This window comes from Humulus lupulus, chromosome 1, assembly GCF_963169125.1.
Source record: "Humulus lupulus chromosome 1, drHumLupu1.1, whole genome shotgun sequence".
NCBI lineage: Eukaryota > Viridiplantae > Streptophyta > Magnoliopsida > Rosales > Cannabaceae > Humulus > Humulus lupulus.
The window spans coordinates 299,607,792-299,627,238 of record NC_084793.1 but is presented as its reverse complement, the minus strand read 5'-3'; the positions used below and the strand labels follow the sequence as shown (position 1 = coordinate 299,627,238).

Below are 19,447 nucleotides of genomic sequence, written 5' to 3'. Positions count from 1 at the left end.
ATTTAAATAATAATAAAAATTGGGAAAAATCACATGCCATCACATGCATGTGGTACACATGTGGCACAGTGCACAGGCACTGTGCTACACACATAAGAGATATACTCAGTCTCTTGATTCCACAATTTTAGTTATTTAAATATTAAATAAATAATGAGATATTGTAATATGATTAAAATATTATTGTTTAAACAAAATCTGATAACTGATTAGTTATTTTCAAATAGTTTAAAATAACTAATATTTTTTTTAATATATTGGATATATTAAATATAGGATATCAGTTTTTCAGACGTAACTTTTCAGGGATAGAAAAATATCTTGAAATCTCTTTCAGAGAAAGAGAACAGTGATACATACAAAAGTCACGGTTCTTCACAAAACCTATGTCCAAACTTTATCAGATCTCATGTGTTGAGAACATCTGATAAATAGATTTTTCCTATCATTTGTATAGCGAGCCCACACTCGTTCTTTGTGTGCTGAGAACATGTTGGAAGATCTTGGTGTGAGATCTCAAGGATTTTGCCATACAAAAAGATAGCATCAAGGAATGACTTGAGGTATTTTTTTCTATTCATGTCTTGGATTCAATATATACATGCATGTGAAGAAGTAGATCTAGAAATTTTATGGGATCAAATTAACAATTTGATTGTTGTTCCGCTGCGTATAATCTCTGATTTGATCAAGAAAAACTAACAGCCACTCCGCTCACCAACCTGACTTGGAAGCAACAGAGGTTTAACTGGAATGATAAGTGTGAAGAGAGCTTCCATTTGCTTAAGGATAAGCTATGCTCAATACCAGTACTTTGTGTACTGACACCCAATGACAAGTTTATAGTCTATTGTGATGCGTCGAAGCAAGGGTTGGGTTGTGTGTTGATGCAAAATGATAAGGTGATAGCTTACGCCTCAAGACACTACGACAAAATTGATATTTAATGACTCTCTATAATGACTTACACCAATGGTGTAAGTCATTAAAAGTATTCAATGATATTTAAAGTCTAGAGGTGTAAGTCATTAAAAGTTTGATGACTAGCTAGGTAAGTCATCAAAAGTGGTGGGAGACGTTATACTTAAAAATATGATATAATTTTTTATTTTTTTTAAATATCAGAAATTGGGCCGAATATAAATAAGGGAAGACTTTTAACGTCTTCCCTGGGAAGACGTGCCTAGCCTCTAACTTCTCCCCTGGGAAGACGTGCCACATCGGACGTCTCCCAAGGGGAGACGTTAAAGGCTAGGCACGTCTTCCCAGGGGAGACGTTAAAGGCCTCCCCTACTATATTACTTAGCCTTTTTTCTTCTTCTTCCCTGAGAGCATACGCACGAAACAGAGAGGCAGAGAGGAGGCGTTTTCAGGCAATTTTTCGGGTTCTCTTTGACGATTTTGGCCAATTTTAGGCCATAAAATTCCATCTTAGGTATGATTTTATCATTTATAAGTGTTTTTATAATAGTTAGGATAATTTTTATGCTTATTTTCTCTAAATATTAAGGGATTGATATTAAGATTTTAGGGTTTATGATAGTTGCGGTTTTGGGGTGATTTTTGGCTCATCAAAGTGGATTTAAAGCATATTTGAGGTATGATTTCAAGATTAAACAATGTATTGTAGTTATAATGGTTGAAAAAATTGTTTTTGTGCTTATTTTTTTTTTATAGTTTTTGTGGTTTTTATTAGAAATATTAGTTTAAAGTATGAAAAATATTTTTTATGTATATTTGAGATATTACATTGTTTAATTTTAACATGTTACCACATTATTTACTATTTATAAATTTTTATTTACTATTTATTCCGAAAATTATATATTTTTAATTAATTGTTAATGTTTGTTAAGTATATATATGTAAATATGTTTTGCTAAAATGTATTTAATAACTTTGTCTAAAATAAATAAAAAATTAATTTCACATACTAAATAATAATTCAAGTTAATATGTTTATAATTTTTTTTAATTTATATTATTATTTAATTAGAAAATTATATATATTTGTAATCTTTATTAACATTTAAGTAGGTTATTTATATATAGTTATATTTTTTTATTGATTTACTAATCTTTTATTATTTAATTAATAACATAGTGCGCGCATTGCAAAAGTGAAGTAAATTTGCTAGCAAGGACTATTAATTGCAAGAGGTAATTACATTATTTTATTTCTTGTTTTAGTATTATTAAACTTTTGTTAGAAAATTTTGAATATCTTAAATATTCATCCATAGTGAAGTAGGTTCTGAGATTAAAATTGTGTGTTGCAGTGATAACAGAAGGTTGATAATTGTGTGTTTTAGTGAAGTAGGTTCTGGAAAATATGTTTATGTGCTGCGGAGCTATAAGGAAGAAACTTATTGTGTGTTGTTTGATTTGTTTGGCTTATTGTTCACAGATGGTTAGATCACTATTATAGGGGAAATGCTGTTCGATTTTGTCTAGAATTATATATTCTATTATTATATTTGTATTGTGTTGTGTTTATATAGTTTTATTGTTTAATTTTTCATATACATAGGAAAAGATATGGATAGACCTAGACGTTACTTGAAGAAAGAAGTATGTATATATATAAATTTATATAAAGTTTACGGTTTATTTATTATTAAAGTAGATATAATCAAATAATAATACTTAAATAATATATTGTACTTTATATTTTTTGTAGCTGAACACTCCGCCATATACACCAGCACAGATTAATGAAATGCGACAACAGCGGGGGAACGATATGGTGCCGATAGTTCAAAGTCATCGTCCCAAAAATATGTTTTTATTGTTTATTTTTTCTATCTTACTATATGTCTAGCTAGCTACTGTAATATTTGTTAATTTTGTATGTTTAACAACAAATATTACAATTTTGTATATTTAGCTAGCAAAAACATATTAGATACACATTTCGGTTTTATTAATGAAAATTCAAAATTTAAATTTGCATATAATTTAGATTTTCTAATTAATATATTTAATTCTATTTAAAAAAAAATTAATATATTTAATTCTATTGATTAATATACTGAAAATAATTATTTAATTTAAAAAAAAATACAAAAACCAATGATGACTCGTTATATGAGTCATTGAATGTCTACAAAGTCTCCCCATGGGAGACGTCATAGGTACCTACAACGTCTCCCATGGGGAGACTTTGTAGACATCCAACGTCTCCCCCTGGGAGACATCATAGAGCCACTTTAGATGGCTCCTGCAACAACGTCTCCCCTAGGGGGAGACATTAAATGTCTACAATGTCTTCCCCATATAGTCATTAAATGTCTATTTTGTTGTAGTGAGACAATTGAAGGAGTACGAGTAACTCTATCCAACACACAATATGGAGTTGGCAGCGGTGGTCTTTGCATTGAAAATCTGGCGCCACTATCTTTATGGAGAACGGTGTGAGATTTATACGGACCACAAAAGCTTAAAGTATTTCTTCACTTAGAAGGAGCTCAACATGAGACAACACAGGTGGTTAGAACTAGTAAAGGATTATGACTGCGAAATTTTATACCACCCGGGGAGGGCAAACGAAGTTGCTGATGCTCTAAGTAGAAAGAATTATGGAAGTCTAGCAGCGTTAGCTGGAATAGAAAAGCCGCTACAGCAGGAGCTGATCAATGCTGGAATAGAAGTAGTCAATGGTAAACTGGCTAACTTGTCCATTCAGTCAAGTCTGTTAGAAGATATACGGAATGGGCAAGTGCTTGATGACACGTTAGTAACACATATGGATGCAGTTAGAGAAGGGTTGGCCACGAATTTCTCAATATCAAGTCAAGGGTTATTAAGATATAAGGATCGGGTATGCGTGCCAAACGATCAAGGGATTAAGGTGAAGATTTTAGAAGAAGCGCACAATACCCCATACTCAGTTCACCCAGGGTCGGCCAAGATGACTCACGACATCAAGGCAATGTATTGGTGGCCAGGAATGAAGAAGGATATAGCGGAGTACGTGTCTAAATGTCTAGTATGCCAGCAAGTGACAGCAGAACATCAGCGACCTGCAGGCTTATTGCAACCACTCAGCATTCCAGAATGGAAATGGGACAACATAACAATGGATTTCGTGGCGGGTTTGCCTCAAACGAATAAGCAACACGACTCGGCTTGGGTAGTAATAGATAGATTAACCAAGTAAGCTCACTTTCTACCTGTCAAGACTTCATATACGGCTGAGAAATACGCAGATATTTATGTTCAAGAGATAGTAAGACTGCATGGAATCCCCAAGACAATAGTGTCTGCTGGAGGATCGGTGTTTACGTCGAGATTTTGGAGAAGCTTGCAGCAAGCTATGGGCACCAAGTTAAGTCTTAGTATGGCTTTTCATCCTTAGACAGCCGGTCAGTCCGAGCGTACCATACAGATTTTAGAAGATATGTTGCGCACTTGTGTACTTGATTTCAGAGGATCATGGAGTAAGTATTTGCCACTGATAGAGTTCTCCTACAACAATAGCTACCAGTCAACGATCGGGATGGCACCTTACGAGCTACTTTATGGAAGGAGGTGTCGATCGCCGCTACATTGGGATGAGGTAGGAGAAAGGCAACTACTTGGATCTGAAGCTATTAGAGAAGCTCAGGATGCAGTAGTGCTGATTAGACAGCATATGCTCGCTGCTTAGAGTCGTCAGAAAAGTTATGCGGGTGCCAAGTGTAACATGCCAGCCTTGAGGGCATGTTACAAGCTAGGATGGTGCTCGGTCAGATGTGCACGCGAGGGTGCAGGCTGGTGAGCATGCTGATGCCTAGTTTGTACGGTAGTAGCATTTTTGTAAATATCTTCAATATTTCCCGGAAATGGACGGGACTTGGTAGGTTCCATATATGAAGGGTCAATGAATGCTATGGTGCAATCGGATTTGGGAGATTCAGAGAATTGGCGAGCTGAGAGCCAAATATGTATCCGAAGCAAAAATCATATATGTTCCTGGTAGAAGGCTAAAAGCTCAGAAGGCTTTTTGTAGGGGGAGCACCTGGTACCAGCTCTCCACCACCCCCTGGCACTGGTGCGTCAAGTGAGCTACTACTAGTTTGGAGGACTAGTAGGGCGGGCATATGAGGACCATGAGGGTACTAATATGTCTCCATGAGTAGGAGTACTCATGGACATTACCGGACTGCCCCGGTAGTGCGTCGAAGTGTGCTGCTAGAGGTTTAGGGGTACGGTTCCCTTGGCTTGCCGGGATGCCGCTTGCATGGAACGTGGCCCGAACCTTCGAGAGACATCATGGTGCGCCATGGCCATGAGTCTCGACACGAGATGGCACGGGAAGTCATTCGTGGGACTTGTTAGCATACAAGCATTGGAGGGTGCACTATGCTTGATTAGGACAGAGGTCCAGTGTGTGCTACTAGTCTGGCAGCTAGTCTCAAGGGCCTGCCAACATGCGTGAAGGCATGGTGCCTTAAGGATTGGACCATGGATGTATGGAAGTCCTTGGTCTGTGACGTGAGCTAATCAGATAGTATCGAATGGGGCATGATGAGAGGTGTTGGCACGTCAGCTTGGTGTTGGCTCTTGGCCACACATGCTACCTTGGCCTGCGAATGTCTGGGTGAGCATCGGTGTTGGGATTTGCCTTGCCATAGTGAGAACCTATGGACAGTGTGAGTGCCTTGGCTAGATAACCTTGATGCATGGTTGCACTCGTAGATGCTTGAGAGCATGGCTCAGCGAGATTTGTTCGAGAGACGGAAGTGTGCAGAGGCACACGGTCACGCGAAAAATGTGCCCATTGCTATTCAAATGGTTGGAAGGCTGACCTTTGCTCAGAAGAGTCAAGGTGCCGCACGGGCATTTCCGCTGTCAAAATGTTAGCTTGTGACACCAAGCGACGTGATGTGGAATTCAAAGTCGGAGATCAAGTTTTCTTAAGAATATCTCCTATGAAAGGTGTGAAGCGGTTCGGGAAGAAAGGCAAGCTTAGTCCCAGGTTTATAGGTCCTTTTGAGATATTGGACAAAGTGGGAGTAGTTGCATATAGATTAGCCCTACCGCCAGCATTAACAGATAGTCACAATGTGTTCCACATCTCGATGCTGCGTAGGTATGTGTTAGACCCATCTCACGTCCTCAAGTATGATATGATAGCACTCCAGAAAGACTTGAGTTACGAGGAACAACCATTTAGCATCCTAGATAGAGGGATGAAAGAATTACGGTCTAAGAGTATTCTGATAGTCAAAGTCCTATGGAGAAATAGTTCTGAATGAGAGGCAACGTGGGAGGAGGAGGACATGCAAGCTCGGTATCCGGAATTGTTCGGTAAGTAAATTTTGGGGACGAAATTCTTTGTAGTAAGGGAGAATTGTAGAGTCCCAAAATGTTTACTTATTTAGCTAGCTAGTAGTAGTTGTAGTATTTTAAATTTCGTGGATTTTGGTTCAAATCGAGACTTAGTTGGAAACTCCTATCAATAGTTATGGATTTTATAAGTTTAACCTATAGTTTAAGAATATTAATTATAACACAAGGTTTGATTAATGCTGCTGGTTATAAATATGATAATTATTATAACCTAAGATTTAGATAGAGCCAATAGGATTATGACACTTATCATAAGCATGATTATTAAAGAATTATTATTTTAATGATAAAATAAGGGAATATAAGACTTAGTCTTCACCAGAAACTGTTAGGGTTGTAGTTTGACTCAGTCAAAGTAGTTATCCAACTTTAATTATGCTGAAAAAATACAATTACGTGTTTAAAATAATCACGTATGCCGATATATCGCAGCATTGGAGCCGATATATCGCATGACGCTGAATACGGAAAACACGTTAATGTTGCATGATCGTACGAACGGAGGCTCGGGATTAGGGCCCAGCCGATATATCACCTTATTTAACTATTTTTTAAAATTTTTAAAAACCACATTTGACTCCTTAGACCTACCTCTGTTAGTTTTGACCGAGTCTTCAACCTCTGATTGACGAATATTCAATTATCTTCAATTAAATTCATTATTTTTATTCAAATCAAAATGGGGTTAGTTTCACTCCTTACCTCTATAAATAGGACCTAGTACCCAGCCCTTTCACTTACTCTTCAGCTGTGATCAGACTCCAAGGTGCTAGTGAGACCATAGGAGTGATATGCTTGGGTTGGGAAAGAAAAAGCTTTACCATTCTTAAGATTTATCAAACACATGGGAAGTGAGGATTAGAGTATTTCAGTATTGGAGTTAGGCCAATCCATAAGGTCAACAAAGGTACCCTTATTCTTAAGTTCAATTCTGTTTGATTCCTTACTTTCTTTAGTTTTATTTAGGCTCCAACTTTTGTTATGGTTTTGTGGATAGGTTTTTAAGTTCTTTGAACTTATGGTGTCTTTTCGGTAAGTTTTCTCTTGGTGATTTAGTTCTATTCTTGTTATCTCTTTCCTTTAGAAATACTCACTGTTCTATTGCTGGTTTTAGGAGTATTCCAAGCCCCGCATTTGTTCTCATATCCCAGTTTTGGTAAGGAAAATAGGCTAGATCTTGTATGTTTGTATGATATGTTATGCTTTTATGTTATGTTATGTAGAGTCCAAGAACTTTACTTAGCTAGTTAGATAGTAGTAGTAGTAGTGATAGCTAGTAGTAGTTGTAGTATGTTTATGACTGTGGATTTTGGTTCAAGTCGGGACTTAGTTGGACACTCGTAGCAACACTTGTAGATTTTATAAGTTTAACCTATAGTTTATGAATATTAATTATAACCTAAGGTTTGATTAATATGACTGATTATGAAGATGATATTTGTTATACTATAAGGTTTAGATAGACCCAATAAGATATTAACACTTGTCATGTGTAGGTTTAATGAGAAATTAAGTATTTTTGAGGAATAAGTTTATTAAGAGTAATATTTGAAAATCCTAGGGTCTGCCAGCAGCTTTGAAATCGTTAAAGGACTTAGTCAAGGCTATTTACTCAATTCAAATTAGGCTAAAAATGTGTAATTACGTGTATAATATTTCAGCGTATGCCGATATATCGCAGCTCTAGGGGGCGATATATCGCCATACGGGGATACGAAAAACACGTAACTTCGCACGACAACTTCGACGAGCCTCTGGTATATCAGCCCAGGCGATATATTGGCTATGGTGCATGATTTTTGAACAATTTTGAAACCGAGCTCATTTTAATCCTTAACCTCTTGATAAGTCCATACTCATTTTGACCGAGTCTTTAGCCTCTGCTGAACGATTATGCAAATGTTTTTCAATTAAAATGCCATTATTTTATTCAAGCTAAATGAAGATCTTTTCATTCTTGAACTCTATAAATAGGACCTAGTACCCAGCCATTTCTTCATCCATCAAGCTGAGTTCAGAGTCTACAAGCTGCTAGGTTTACTTTAGAGTGTTAAACACTTGGGTTGGGGTTATAAGCTTAATCATTATAAGCTTATTAAATACTTGGGAAGTAAGGTTTATAGTATATTTCAGTTTCGAGGTGTAGTTCGGTCATAGAAGCATTCAAGGTATTCCTAATTCTAGTTCCTTTCTGTATTGTTCTTAATAGTTTTTCCCTACTCAAATCCTAACTCAGTATTCTTTATTCTTGGTTAGGCATCTAAGATCTTGAACTTGAGGTTCTTGTTGGTAAGTATCTTTTCGATGGTGTGGTTCATTCTTTTCATCTCTTTTCTTTAGTATACTGACCTCTCTATTATGGTTTTTAGGAGTGTTCCAAAGTCCCGATCTTGTTCTCAAATTCCGGTTGTTGGTAAGGAAAATAGGGTAGATTTGTATGCTTTTATGTTGTTGATATGTGTCTATGTTATAAGTATGATATATTTTTAGTTGTTTTAGTATATGAATTGTTTAGATAACAATCACATAATTTGTTTAGATAACAAATATATAACTTGTTTAGATAACAAGTCCCAATAGTAGATTCCTTGGGCATATGACTGTTTAGATAACGAGCCCCATAAATTTATGTGACTTGTTTAGATAACTAGCCCCGTAAGTTTATGGGCATATGATTTCTTAGCTAGCAAGTCCCAAGAAGTATGATGGCCCTTGTAATAGATGTTGTATTTATATAGTCATATGATTCTAGTTTATATTTTATAGTTTATAGTTTATGTGTATGTATATGTTTCATGCTTGTAGTAGATTTTCCTTGCTGGGCCTTAGGCTCATTCCTTTATGTTTTATATGTGCAGGAAAATAGTTGTGGCGGCGAGAAGGTTCTTGGCAGCTTGGGGATGTGTATTGAGGGAGAATGGAATTGGTGGACTGTGTGAACGATTTGAGGATGAAGTTATTTAAGTCTTTTTAGTTATAATTTCTATGTATTTTCCGCACTTAATTTTGTAACCAATTATTTAAGTGATGTTTTGTTTTATTTCCAAAACAATGGGATCTCATACCCTAACCGCATTTTTATGTATTTTACCCTAGTTTTACAGTTTTTAATAAAGTTACTACTATTTTGTATGTAAGTTTTCTTAAGATTAGTATCTATGAATAGCAACTATTAATGGTCCAAAGTCTAGAATAAGTTGGGTCGTTACATGTTATGTATAATATGTTATGATAAGTTTATGTTTTAATATGTTATGTTATGATTTACCCTACCTCAAATATTAGACAGGGGACGAGATGAGTTATCATACACTACATGTGATCTAACCTACCTTAAATATTAGACAGGGAACGTAGATGGTTTATCACATGTCATAATGGCAATTATTAGCATAGTCTTATATGGTGTACGTTTTTATAGTCATATGTTTATAGTATATGTATGATATGTTTATAGTATATGTTAATGATATAATTTTATGTATATGTTTTATGATGTTAGTAGATTTTCCTTGTTGGGCATTAGGCTCACTCCTTTTCTTTTAGTGTGATGCAGGAAAATAGATGCAAAGGCGGAAGGATTCTTGGAAGCTTGGTGTGTGTATGAAGGTGAATGGAGTGGATGGGCTGCGTGTTAATTTGAGGACAACGTTTTTTTTAGTCTCTTTAAAATTACGTTTTTATGTATTTTTTCCACATTTAGCTTTGTAAACAATTTTATTTAAAGTTATGTTTTATTTTAAAACAATGAGCTCGTTTATGTATTACAAATATTTTTTTTTTCAAAGTTTCAATAAAGTTATGAATTTTCTTATGTATGTTCTTTTCAAAGTTGTAGTTATGTCTATTAGGTTTAATGACCTAAGTCTCATAGATAGTTGGATCGTTTCAGTGATGCATGAGAAACATGTGATTAGGGCATGACATGAATGTTGAATATGAGATTGATCAGAGCTTGAGTGTAGTGTCCCGGAATTTTACTTAGCTAGATAGTAGTAGTAGTAGTAGTAGTTGTAGAGTTTTAGTTTTCATGGATATTGGTCAAAGCCGGGATTTAGTTAGAAACTCATAGAAATAGTAATGAATTTTATAGGTTTAACCTATGGTTTAGAAACATTAATTTTAACATAAGGTTTGATTAATATAGTTGGTCCTAAGAATATTGTCTATTATAACCTAAGGTTTAGATAGAATAATTAAGAATGTGACACTTGTCACATGTATGTTTATTAAGGATTTAAGTATTTTTGATGAATAGTTTTATGAAAAGAAAGATCTAGAAGCTCTAGAATCTTCTATTATCTGTTAGAATCACGTTTTTACTCAGTCAAAGTGGTTTAAACAAAGTTCAAATTATTCTGAAATGTGCAAAAACATATTTGAAATATCAGTGTATGCCCATATATCGCAGCTATAAGGACCGATATATCGCTTATAATTAATACTAGAGAAATACGTCGACTTCGCACGAACAAAACCACGAACCCTCGGGATCATGGTAGGGGCGATATATCGCCTACCCTAGGCGATATATCGACTCCACTGGCCATATTTGAGTTGTTCGTAAAATTCTGAACTAGAAACAACCCTCAAAAACCTTCACTAGTTCCTGAATGTTTTTGACCGAGTTCTGGGCATCTGTTTAGCAAAAAATTCAAATTTATTCATTTTTAATCATTTATTTATTCATTTTAAAGGAGTTATTTTCACTACTTGAACTCTATAAATAGGACCCTTCACTTAGCCATTCTATTCATCATTCAAGCACAGTTTAAAGCCTCCAAGCTGCTAAGTTCGTTCTAGAGAGAAACACTAGGGTTTTGGGGTTAAAGCTTTCAAATCTAAAGCTTTTATAAACACTTGGGAAGTAAGTTTTTGTGTGATTTCAGTGTTCGAGGTATAGATCGAGGTTCTAAGCTATCCAAGGTATTCATTATATTCAGATTTAGTTCACTATAGTTTCTATTATTCTTTCATATTCTTCAAATCCTAACTTGTGATAGTGACTTTTGGTTAGGTGTTCAATTCATTTGAAACATAAAGTTTTTAGTAAGTTCTTATATCAATGGTTTAGATCTTCTCTTCAACTTCATTTCTTTAGAAACTTATGGTTTTCTTATGTTTGGTTTTAGGAGTTCCCAATCCCGCTCTTGTCTCCAATATTCGGGTTTTTGGTAAGGAAAATTAGGTAGTTTAGTATTATGACCTAGTTTATGTAGTTTATGATATAGTTTATGTTTGTATGACCTAACATTTCGGGTACAATAAATGGGTAAGTGTGTCTGGACCTAAGGTGTAATGACCTAGCTAATTCTAGACCTTGGACCATTAAAACTACTTATACATAGACACTATTCTTAAGAAAACTAACAAATGAAATAGTCATAACTTTTATTAAAACTATAAAACAAAGGTGAAAATACATAAAAATTCAGGGTCGGATATGGGATCCCATTGTTTGAAAATAAAACATAACTTAGATCTTAAATAAATTCATTACAAAATCAGTTGCGGAAAATACATATAAAGCATAATTGAAATGACTAGAAAACAACTTCATCCTCGAATCGTTCACGCAGTCCATCGAATCCATTCTCCCTCAATACACAATCCCAAGCTGCCAAGAATCTTACTGCCACCATAACTATTTTCCTGCACATATAAAACAAAGGAATGAGCCAAATGCCCAGCAAGGAAAATCTACTACAAGCATGAAACATAAACATAAGCTATAAACATATAACATACACTATAAACATATATCATAATTCTAACCCATGTACATGGTAATCATTGGGGTTTGCTAACTAAGCAATTATAAGCCTCATACTACAATGAGGTTTGCTAGCTAAGCAACTATAAGCCCCAAGAACATAAAAGTGTTGGGGTTTGCTATTTAAGCAACTATAAGCCCCAAAACATACATATGTCATAACATATAAAAACATACTATAGCATAATCATATAAGCATATAATAACTATCCTATTTTCCTTACCAAATACTGGGATGTGAGAACAATGACGAGATTTTGGAACACTCCTAAAAACCAATAATAGAAAGATGAGTATTTCCTAAAAGAAAAGATGAAAAGAAATGAACTAAAACCACCGAGAAGATACTTACCAACAAGAGACCTCAAGTTCAAAGAACTTAGATGCCTAACCAAGAATGGAAAACAACAAGTTAAGATTTGAGTAGAGAAAAACTATAAGAACTAATGAAACAGTACAGAAAGGAACTAGGAATAGGTATACCTTTGAATGCACTATGACCGAACTACACCTCAAAATCGAAATACACACTATGAACCTTACTTCCCAAGTGTTTAATAAGCTTAAGATGATAAAGCTTATAACCCCAACCCAAGTGTTTAACACTCTAAAGTAAACCTAGCAGCTTGAAGGCTCTAAACTCAGCTTGAAGAATGAAAGAAATGGCTGGGTACTAGGTCCTATTTATAGAGTTCAAGAATGAAAAGATCTTCTATTAGCTTGAATAAAAATGATGACTTTTTAATTGAAAAATATTTGAATAATCGTTCAGCAGAGGCTAAAGACTCGGTCAAAAGATTCTGAGCTTATCAAGAGGTTATGGAATAAAATGAGCTCGGTTTCAAAACTATTCAAAAATAATGCCCTAGAGTCGATATATCGCCCATGGTAGGCGATATATCGCCTGGGCTTATGTTCTCGAGGCTCGTCGAAGTGTTCGTGCGAAGTTACGTATTTTTCGTATTCCCCGAGTGACGATATATCGCCCCCTAGAGTTGCGATATATCGGCATACGCTGAAATATGATACACGTAATTGCACTTTTTCAGCCTAATTTGAATTGAGTAAACAACTTTGATTGAGTCCTATAACGATTTCAAAGCTGCTGGTAGATTCTGGGGTTTTCAAATATTACTCTTAATAAACTATTCCTCAAAAATACTTAATTTCTCAATAAACATGCACACGACAAGTGTCATTACCTTATTGGGTCTAATTAAACATTATAGTATAATAAATATCATCTTCATAATCATCTATATTAATCAAACCTTATGCTATAATTAATATTCTTAAACTATAGGTTAAACTTATAAAATCTACAAGTGTTGCTACGAGTGTCCAACTAAGTCCCGACTTGAACCAAAATCCACAGTAATAAACTTACTACAACTATTACTAGCTATTACTACTACTATTACTATCTAACTAGCTAAGTAAAGTTCTTGGACTCTACATAATGTATCCAATGATGTATGACGGACTATGTCTAGTAGGCTTGGTTGCCAAAACTTTATGACGAACCTAAGTGATGTCCGGTGTATGACGGACTTATGTCCGGGGTTTAATTGCCACCACTGTATAAACACTTATCTTTTTATTATATTTTACTTGTTATTACGACCCATAGTTACAATTATGATTATGACTTATGACTCATAGTTATGATTATGAGTATGACTTATGACTTATGATTTATGATCTATGATCTATGACTTATGACTTATGACCTATGACTTATGATTCAGAGTATGATTTATGACTTAGATTATGATGTAGAATTATGTCTTAAGCTATAATATGACGTAGAGGTTTGTGTTTTTATGTTATGTTTGATTATATGACTAATTCTTGTTTGTATTTTCCTTACTGGGCTTTGAAGCTCACTCATTATGATGCTGTTATTTTAGAAAATTAAGGATAGAAAGGCCGGTGGCGAGTGGGACCTAAGAGCTTCGTGATGTACTCGTGGGGACCATATAGTCGAGGAAGATCAAACATGCCTATTTATTTATTTTTATCAAAGGATGTTTTCTTGTACAATTTTATTTAAATGTTGCTCATTTTTATGTTAAAGACAATTATTTTATTTTTGTAAAACCATGGATCCATGTATGTACTTATTTTCAAGTTTTTATTCAATAAAAGAGCAATATTTATGAATTATGATCCAACGCTGTGTTCTCAGTAATCTATGAGAAACTAGGGCGTTACATTAAGTTTCTGTGTTTGTGCATGATCATAATTATGCTAGTGATTGTTAAGTAAGCATGTCGAATGCCCTACATTTGGATATTTGACATATGGTATATGCCTGGTTGCATTGCTTACTTGTGTATGGTACTGACCCATGAGTCAGAAATTGGCAATGGTGTCGGTATTAGCTGTGAAGCTGTGACTCACTAGTCAAGTTCGACAGTAGCACTGAGCACTGGTTGTATGGTATTGGCTTAAGAGTCAAGAACGGTCTTAGCATGTTTAACGCAAGCCGAAAAGATTAGATCTAATCGATATCAGCATTGAATGACTCATCATGAGCATTAATGTCGGACCGACCTCAAGTTCGATGAAAACTAAAAGCGCTTGTCTAGCCTATGGCTAGTCACTTAGAGCCAGGGCCAAAAGGCCTAGGTGATTGCATCGTCACATGGCTATGGGTGCTGAGCCCACGTAGTGACTCACTCATTCGATTAGGGCTATACGCCCCAGCATGGTTAACAGAACCTCAAAGTGTTAAATCACTCATCTGATTAGGGCTATACGTCCCATCATGGTTAACAAAACCTCAAAGTGTTAAATCACTCATTTAATTAAGGTTATAAGCCCCAACGTAGTTAACATAACCTCAAAGTGTTAAATCACTCATTTGATTAGGATTGACTTGATAATCATCCATTCAGGAGGGTAGAATCCCCCAACATTATCTTAACCTATTTGCATGCATGAATATGGCTAATATTGCTAGGCATGCTTGATATGATTTAGTAACATGTTATTATTGTTCATGAGCATATTGAGTTTTCTTGCTGGGCTTCGACTTATGGGTGCTATGTGGTGCAGGTAAAGGCAAAAGAAAGCTGGACCATCCTTGAGTTGGAGAGCTTAGGTGACGACGTGTACATATGCAGCTGCTCGACCGCCACGGCCGAGGGTTGAAAGAGGAATTAGGGTTAAACCCTGTTTTGCCGCTTAGGTCGGCTGGTTGTAAATATTTTATTGTAATTAACCTTTAAATTATATTTTTGGGATCCCAATGTATACAGTAAACGTTTTAGTGAAATGTTGTATCTTAACAAAAAAATTTAACCCTAAACCGCTAATCATACTTAGTTACACGATTATGGTCAAATGACTCGATTATCAAGTTTAGAATTGTTTAAAATGCACATCGTAACGGACCCTGGGTAATAGGGCGTTACATATATGTAGATATTTATAATTTAAATATCTCTCATTTCAATTAATTAATTAATTTAATTTGAATTATATATGAATTAAATATATATATTTTTTTATTAATTTAATTCAAATTATATATGAATTAGATATATATATTTTTACTTTTTTAATCATAAATTTTTAAGAGAAGAATAAATCATTGTGTTTTTTATAGTTGTTCTTGGTCAGCAAACATCATAACTAATGATATAACATTAAGGGTGAAGTATAGAATTTCCATTGTAAATAATAGGAAACTCTCAGCCCATGAGCAGAGGTTTTTAGATAGATTAACCATGTAATTCTTGTTTTTGAGGTTTTTTGGCTGTTTCTTTTAGATTGTGTTGGAGGGTTTTTTCCCTTTGTTTTTGGTTGTAAGTTTTGACTGTGTTGTTCTTTGTTTGATTTGCTAGTTGATTAATGAAGTAACATAAAAAAAAAATGTGAAAAAATGAGAAAATAAAAAGAATTCTTTGGAGCATCACATTAAATAAAATAATATATAATATATATAGATATTTATAATTTAAATTAATGAATTAATTTAATTCAAATTATATATGAATTAGATATATATTTTTATTTTTTGTAATCATAAATTTTTAAAAGGAGAATAAAAAAATGTGAAAAAAAATGAGAAAATAGAAAAAATATGTTAGAGCAATGTTAGAGTGCTACAATATCTCGTTGATGCTCTCCTTTATATAAATATATAAATTTAAAAATACACTTTAATATCTCTAATTTAAATTAGTTAATTAATTTATCATTATATAGATATTTAGAAACTAAGATAAAATAAAATTCAACCACCAAACAAATGTAGTTTCAGATCTGCTACCTCTCGTCCACCTCCACATAATTATCTCAAACAAAACACAAGAAGTAGAAGATTCAAAGCAGCCACTTTCCATGCTCAACCCCACCAACCCAAGACATCCTCTTAGCTAGGCATGACCAGACGTATGAATGATGCCAACACCCTTGGCCGAGAAGAAAAGATGAAGAAAAAATGAAATTCAGGAAGCCCTAGCAGAGAAAAAGGAAACCTCCCAAAACTACTTTCCCTTTTTTATAAATTTATAAATTATTAAGCAACCCTAGTAGAGAAAAAAGTGGGTATTAATTAATTTTTATAAATTTGTAAATTATTAAGGAAACTTAGGAAGTCCTAGGTGAGAAAAAAATGGATATTAATTAATTAACAATTTAGGTAAAAATATAAGGGACTACATTTAATTTCTTCAACTGTATTTATCTCACCTGACCCTCACACTAGCTTCTCTATATTATCTTTCAAAATACATTATTAAAATCCTACTTTTTTTTTTATTTTACATCATTCCATACGTTAGCTTCTTTATATTTTTCTTTACTTTATTTAAATATTATATTTTCAAATACTATTTATTCATTTAAATAAAAAAAATTACTAAATATTAATTAAAAAGGAGAAAAACAAAAGTAAAAACAATAAAATATTAATTAATGCTTTTTTGAAAAAGCTCTATTCCCTTTTCCATTCTAGATGGAGAGACGGAAAAATAAATTTTAGAGATTTTTCAAAATGAAGAACCTATTTACATCATCTAATCATCTAATGAAGGATGTTAACTTGTTCTTTCTTCAAATATTTGAAGAATTCTCTATTATGAAACATCTAATAATAAGAGTGCTCTTAAACTATAGAAATCTAAATAAGTCTTAAACATAAGCATGCTAATGCTGTTCACATGTAAGAAATGGGGATTTTTGAGTCACCATTGAGCCGAAAAATTACCACTTCAAATACAACATTTATAACCTCAAGAAGAACAAACACACAAACATCACCAACTTCCAAATTATTGTCCTTTGCAAATTTATTCCAACCAGTCCTTAATCTGGCTGCTGCTCTTCCACCGTAGTTTTCAAATTTGTACTTCACACACCAACTTCTCCCCTCCAAAACTTTGAGGCTCACATCACAAGAGGTACTTGGGATATATTTCTTTGCAAAAGTGGATGGAAATGACTATAAAACAAGGAAACTTCACTCAATTTGAGAACACTACATTTTAAAGACACGTAATTAAGAATCTTTATAATCAGCATAACTTACCAATCGATTATCATAGACCAAAGATGGCTGCATGAGAACTTTGAAAAATGGACGAGTTGATCTAAACCCACTAGCCATTTGAAGAGCTGCCAATTTTTCATCTCCTTTTAATTGCTTAACATGTTCTGGAATCCTTGATGTCTTTCCTCTTCTAGGACTATTCTCAATTTGCTCTAAAAATTTAAATTAGGTAGGGTAAATATTAGAGAGAATATATAACCTAGAAACAAAACAAAACAAAACTAGAAAAAAGTTCCTATACCTCTCATTCTTGATTGAGAATTTTGTGGGATCTTTTGGCTCCTTATTGGATTCTGACCTATATACTCATCAGGTTGAGGAACGATGGCTAATTGAAACTGATCATTATGACTGGTTTGCATTATCATGGGAATAGGCTGAGAACATGGCATTGGCAATGCAAGTACCATCTTTGTCTCGTTACAGGGCGAAAACTCATCGAAATTTTCGACAAAATCGCCATCCATAACTTCTTTCTTGGGTGTTAGGAGTTTCTTAGAGTCATCAAAATCGCCATCCATGACTTCTTTCTTGGGTGTTAGGAGTCTCTTAGCATCAAAATGGAGAGGAGCAGGAGAAGGAGCAGAGGGATAATCTATCTCTACAGTAGTTATATCCAATATAACAACATAGAATTCTGAATTCCCATCGTATCTAAACATTAGCATGTAACCTCTTTTTATGTTATAATAATTGGCAAAATCTGCCCAACCCTCTTCTAACCAAAACTTTTGGTCATAATACTTTAATTTCATTTTCCATTTAGAACCACATGACACTTTAACAAACACAGATTCTTTTAATGTTTCTCCACACTTCCTCACAAAACGATCAGGAATCCACTGTAACAAAATCAAAATTCTGATACTAATTAATTAATGACATCTTTTGACAATAATTAATGATAAAAGCTTATGTGTTTCCTCTACTAAATCCATCACAAACCACAACACCAAAAAGAACATTATCATATTGTTAATCAAGATTACCACTAAAAACAAAGCAAATTTTATTATTTGAACAGAGTACTACTAACAATCAGGTTCAGTCATATTTAAGGCAAACAATTTATAATGTAATCATCTTTACTTTATAATTAACCATTAAATTTATTAGATAGAACAAATAAGGGTTAAAGAAAAAAGAGAGAGAGATAGGACACTTACGAGCTTATTCTGTTTGAGAGTGTGTTCCATAATCATCTTGTAAAAGTGAGGATTATTATTAGTTGAAGATTTGGGATTTTCTTCCATTATTTTACAGGCAGTATCTTTTAACCTCAAGCTTTCATGGGCTTTTTTCTAAGTCTCAATAAAACCAACCAAAAACAACCATACCCCAATTTTTTGTGAAAGCGTATATAATAATAAAGGAGAAAGAGGGAAACTCTGTTAAATTAGATATTTATACACAAATTTACAGATATTATAAATTGGAAAGGGAGTGGAATCTTTTTAAGTTATTCAAATTTTATCTAATTATGTTAAATTCATAATTTAAAATTAATGTACTTTTTAAAAAAAAAAAAGGGAAACTTAAAAGATAAAAGAGATAATTAAATTAACTACTTGATAATTATAAGTAGTATTCAAATATTTTCTCTCGAAAATATATATTATTATATATATTAAACACATAAATAATATACAATTACACCTATAATGGTAAATTCTAGAATAGGGGTGTGACATTAACTCCAACTAGTAAACTTTTTCTGTGCTTTCTGTCCATTGACAAATTGTAATCCACTTTTTTTGTTAGTTTGTATATTATAATTATAA

General features: G+C 33.8%; 1 protein-coding gene across 1 annotated transcript; it reads right to left on the bottom strand.

Annotated features, from left to right (window-relative positions):
• Positions 1–17,062: 17,062 nt before the first annotated feature.
• Positions 17,063–18,996, bottom strand: LOC133779914 (B3 domain-containing transcription factor VRN1-like). The gene is made up of 4 exons (XM_062219813.1): positions 18,833–18,996; positions 17,908–18,508; positions 17,646–17,818; positions 17,063–17,558 (listed from the first exon to the last, which is right to left on the bottom strand). The coding sequence occupies exons 1-4, from the start codon at positions 18,917–18,919 to the stop codon at positions 17,274–17,276; spliced, it is 1,146 nt and encodes a 381-aa protein (XP_062075797.1). The 5' UTR covers positions 18,920–18,996; the 3' UTR covers positions 17,063–17,273.
• Between the last annotated feature and the right edge of the window lie 451 nt (positions 18,997–19,447).

Coding starts and splice junctions, on each gene's coding strand:
- LOC133779914 (XM_062219813.1), bottom strand. CDS start 18,919: ATGGAAGAAAATCCCAAATCTTCAACTAATAATAATCCTCACTTTTAC. Junction 18,509..18,832: donor CTCTCAAACAGAATAAGCTC/GTAAGTGTCCTA, acceptor ATTTTGTTACAG/TGGATTCCTGATCGTTTTGT. Junction 17,559..17,645: donor TGGTCTATGATAATCGATTG/GTAAGTTATGCT, acceptor CTTGTTTTATAG/TCATTTCCATCCACTTTTGC.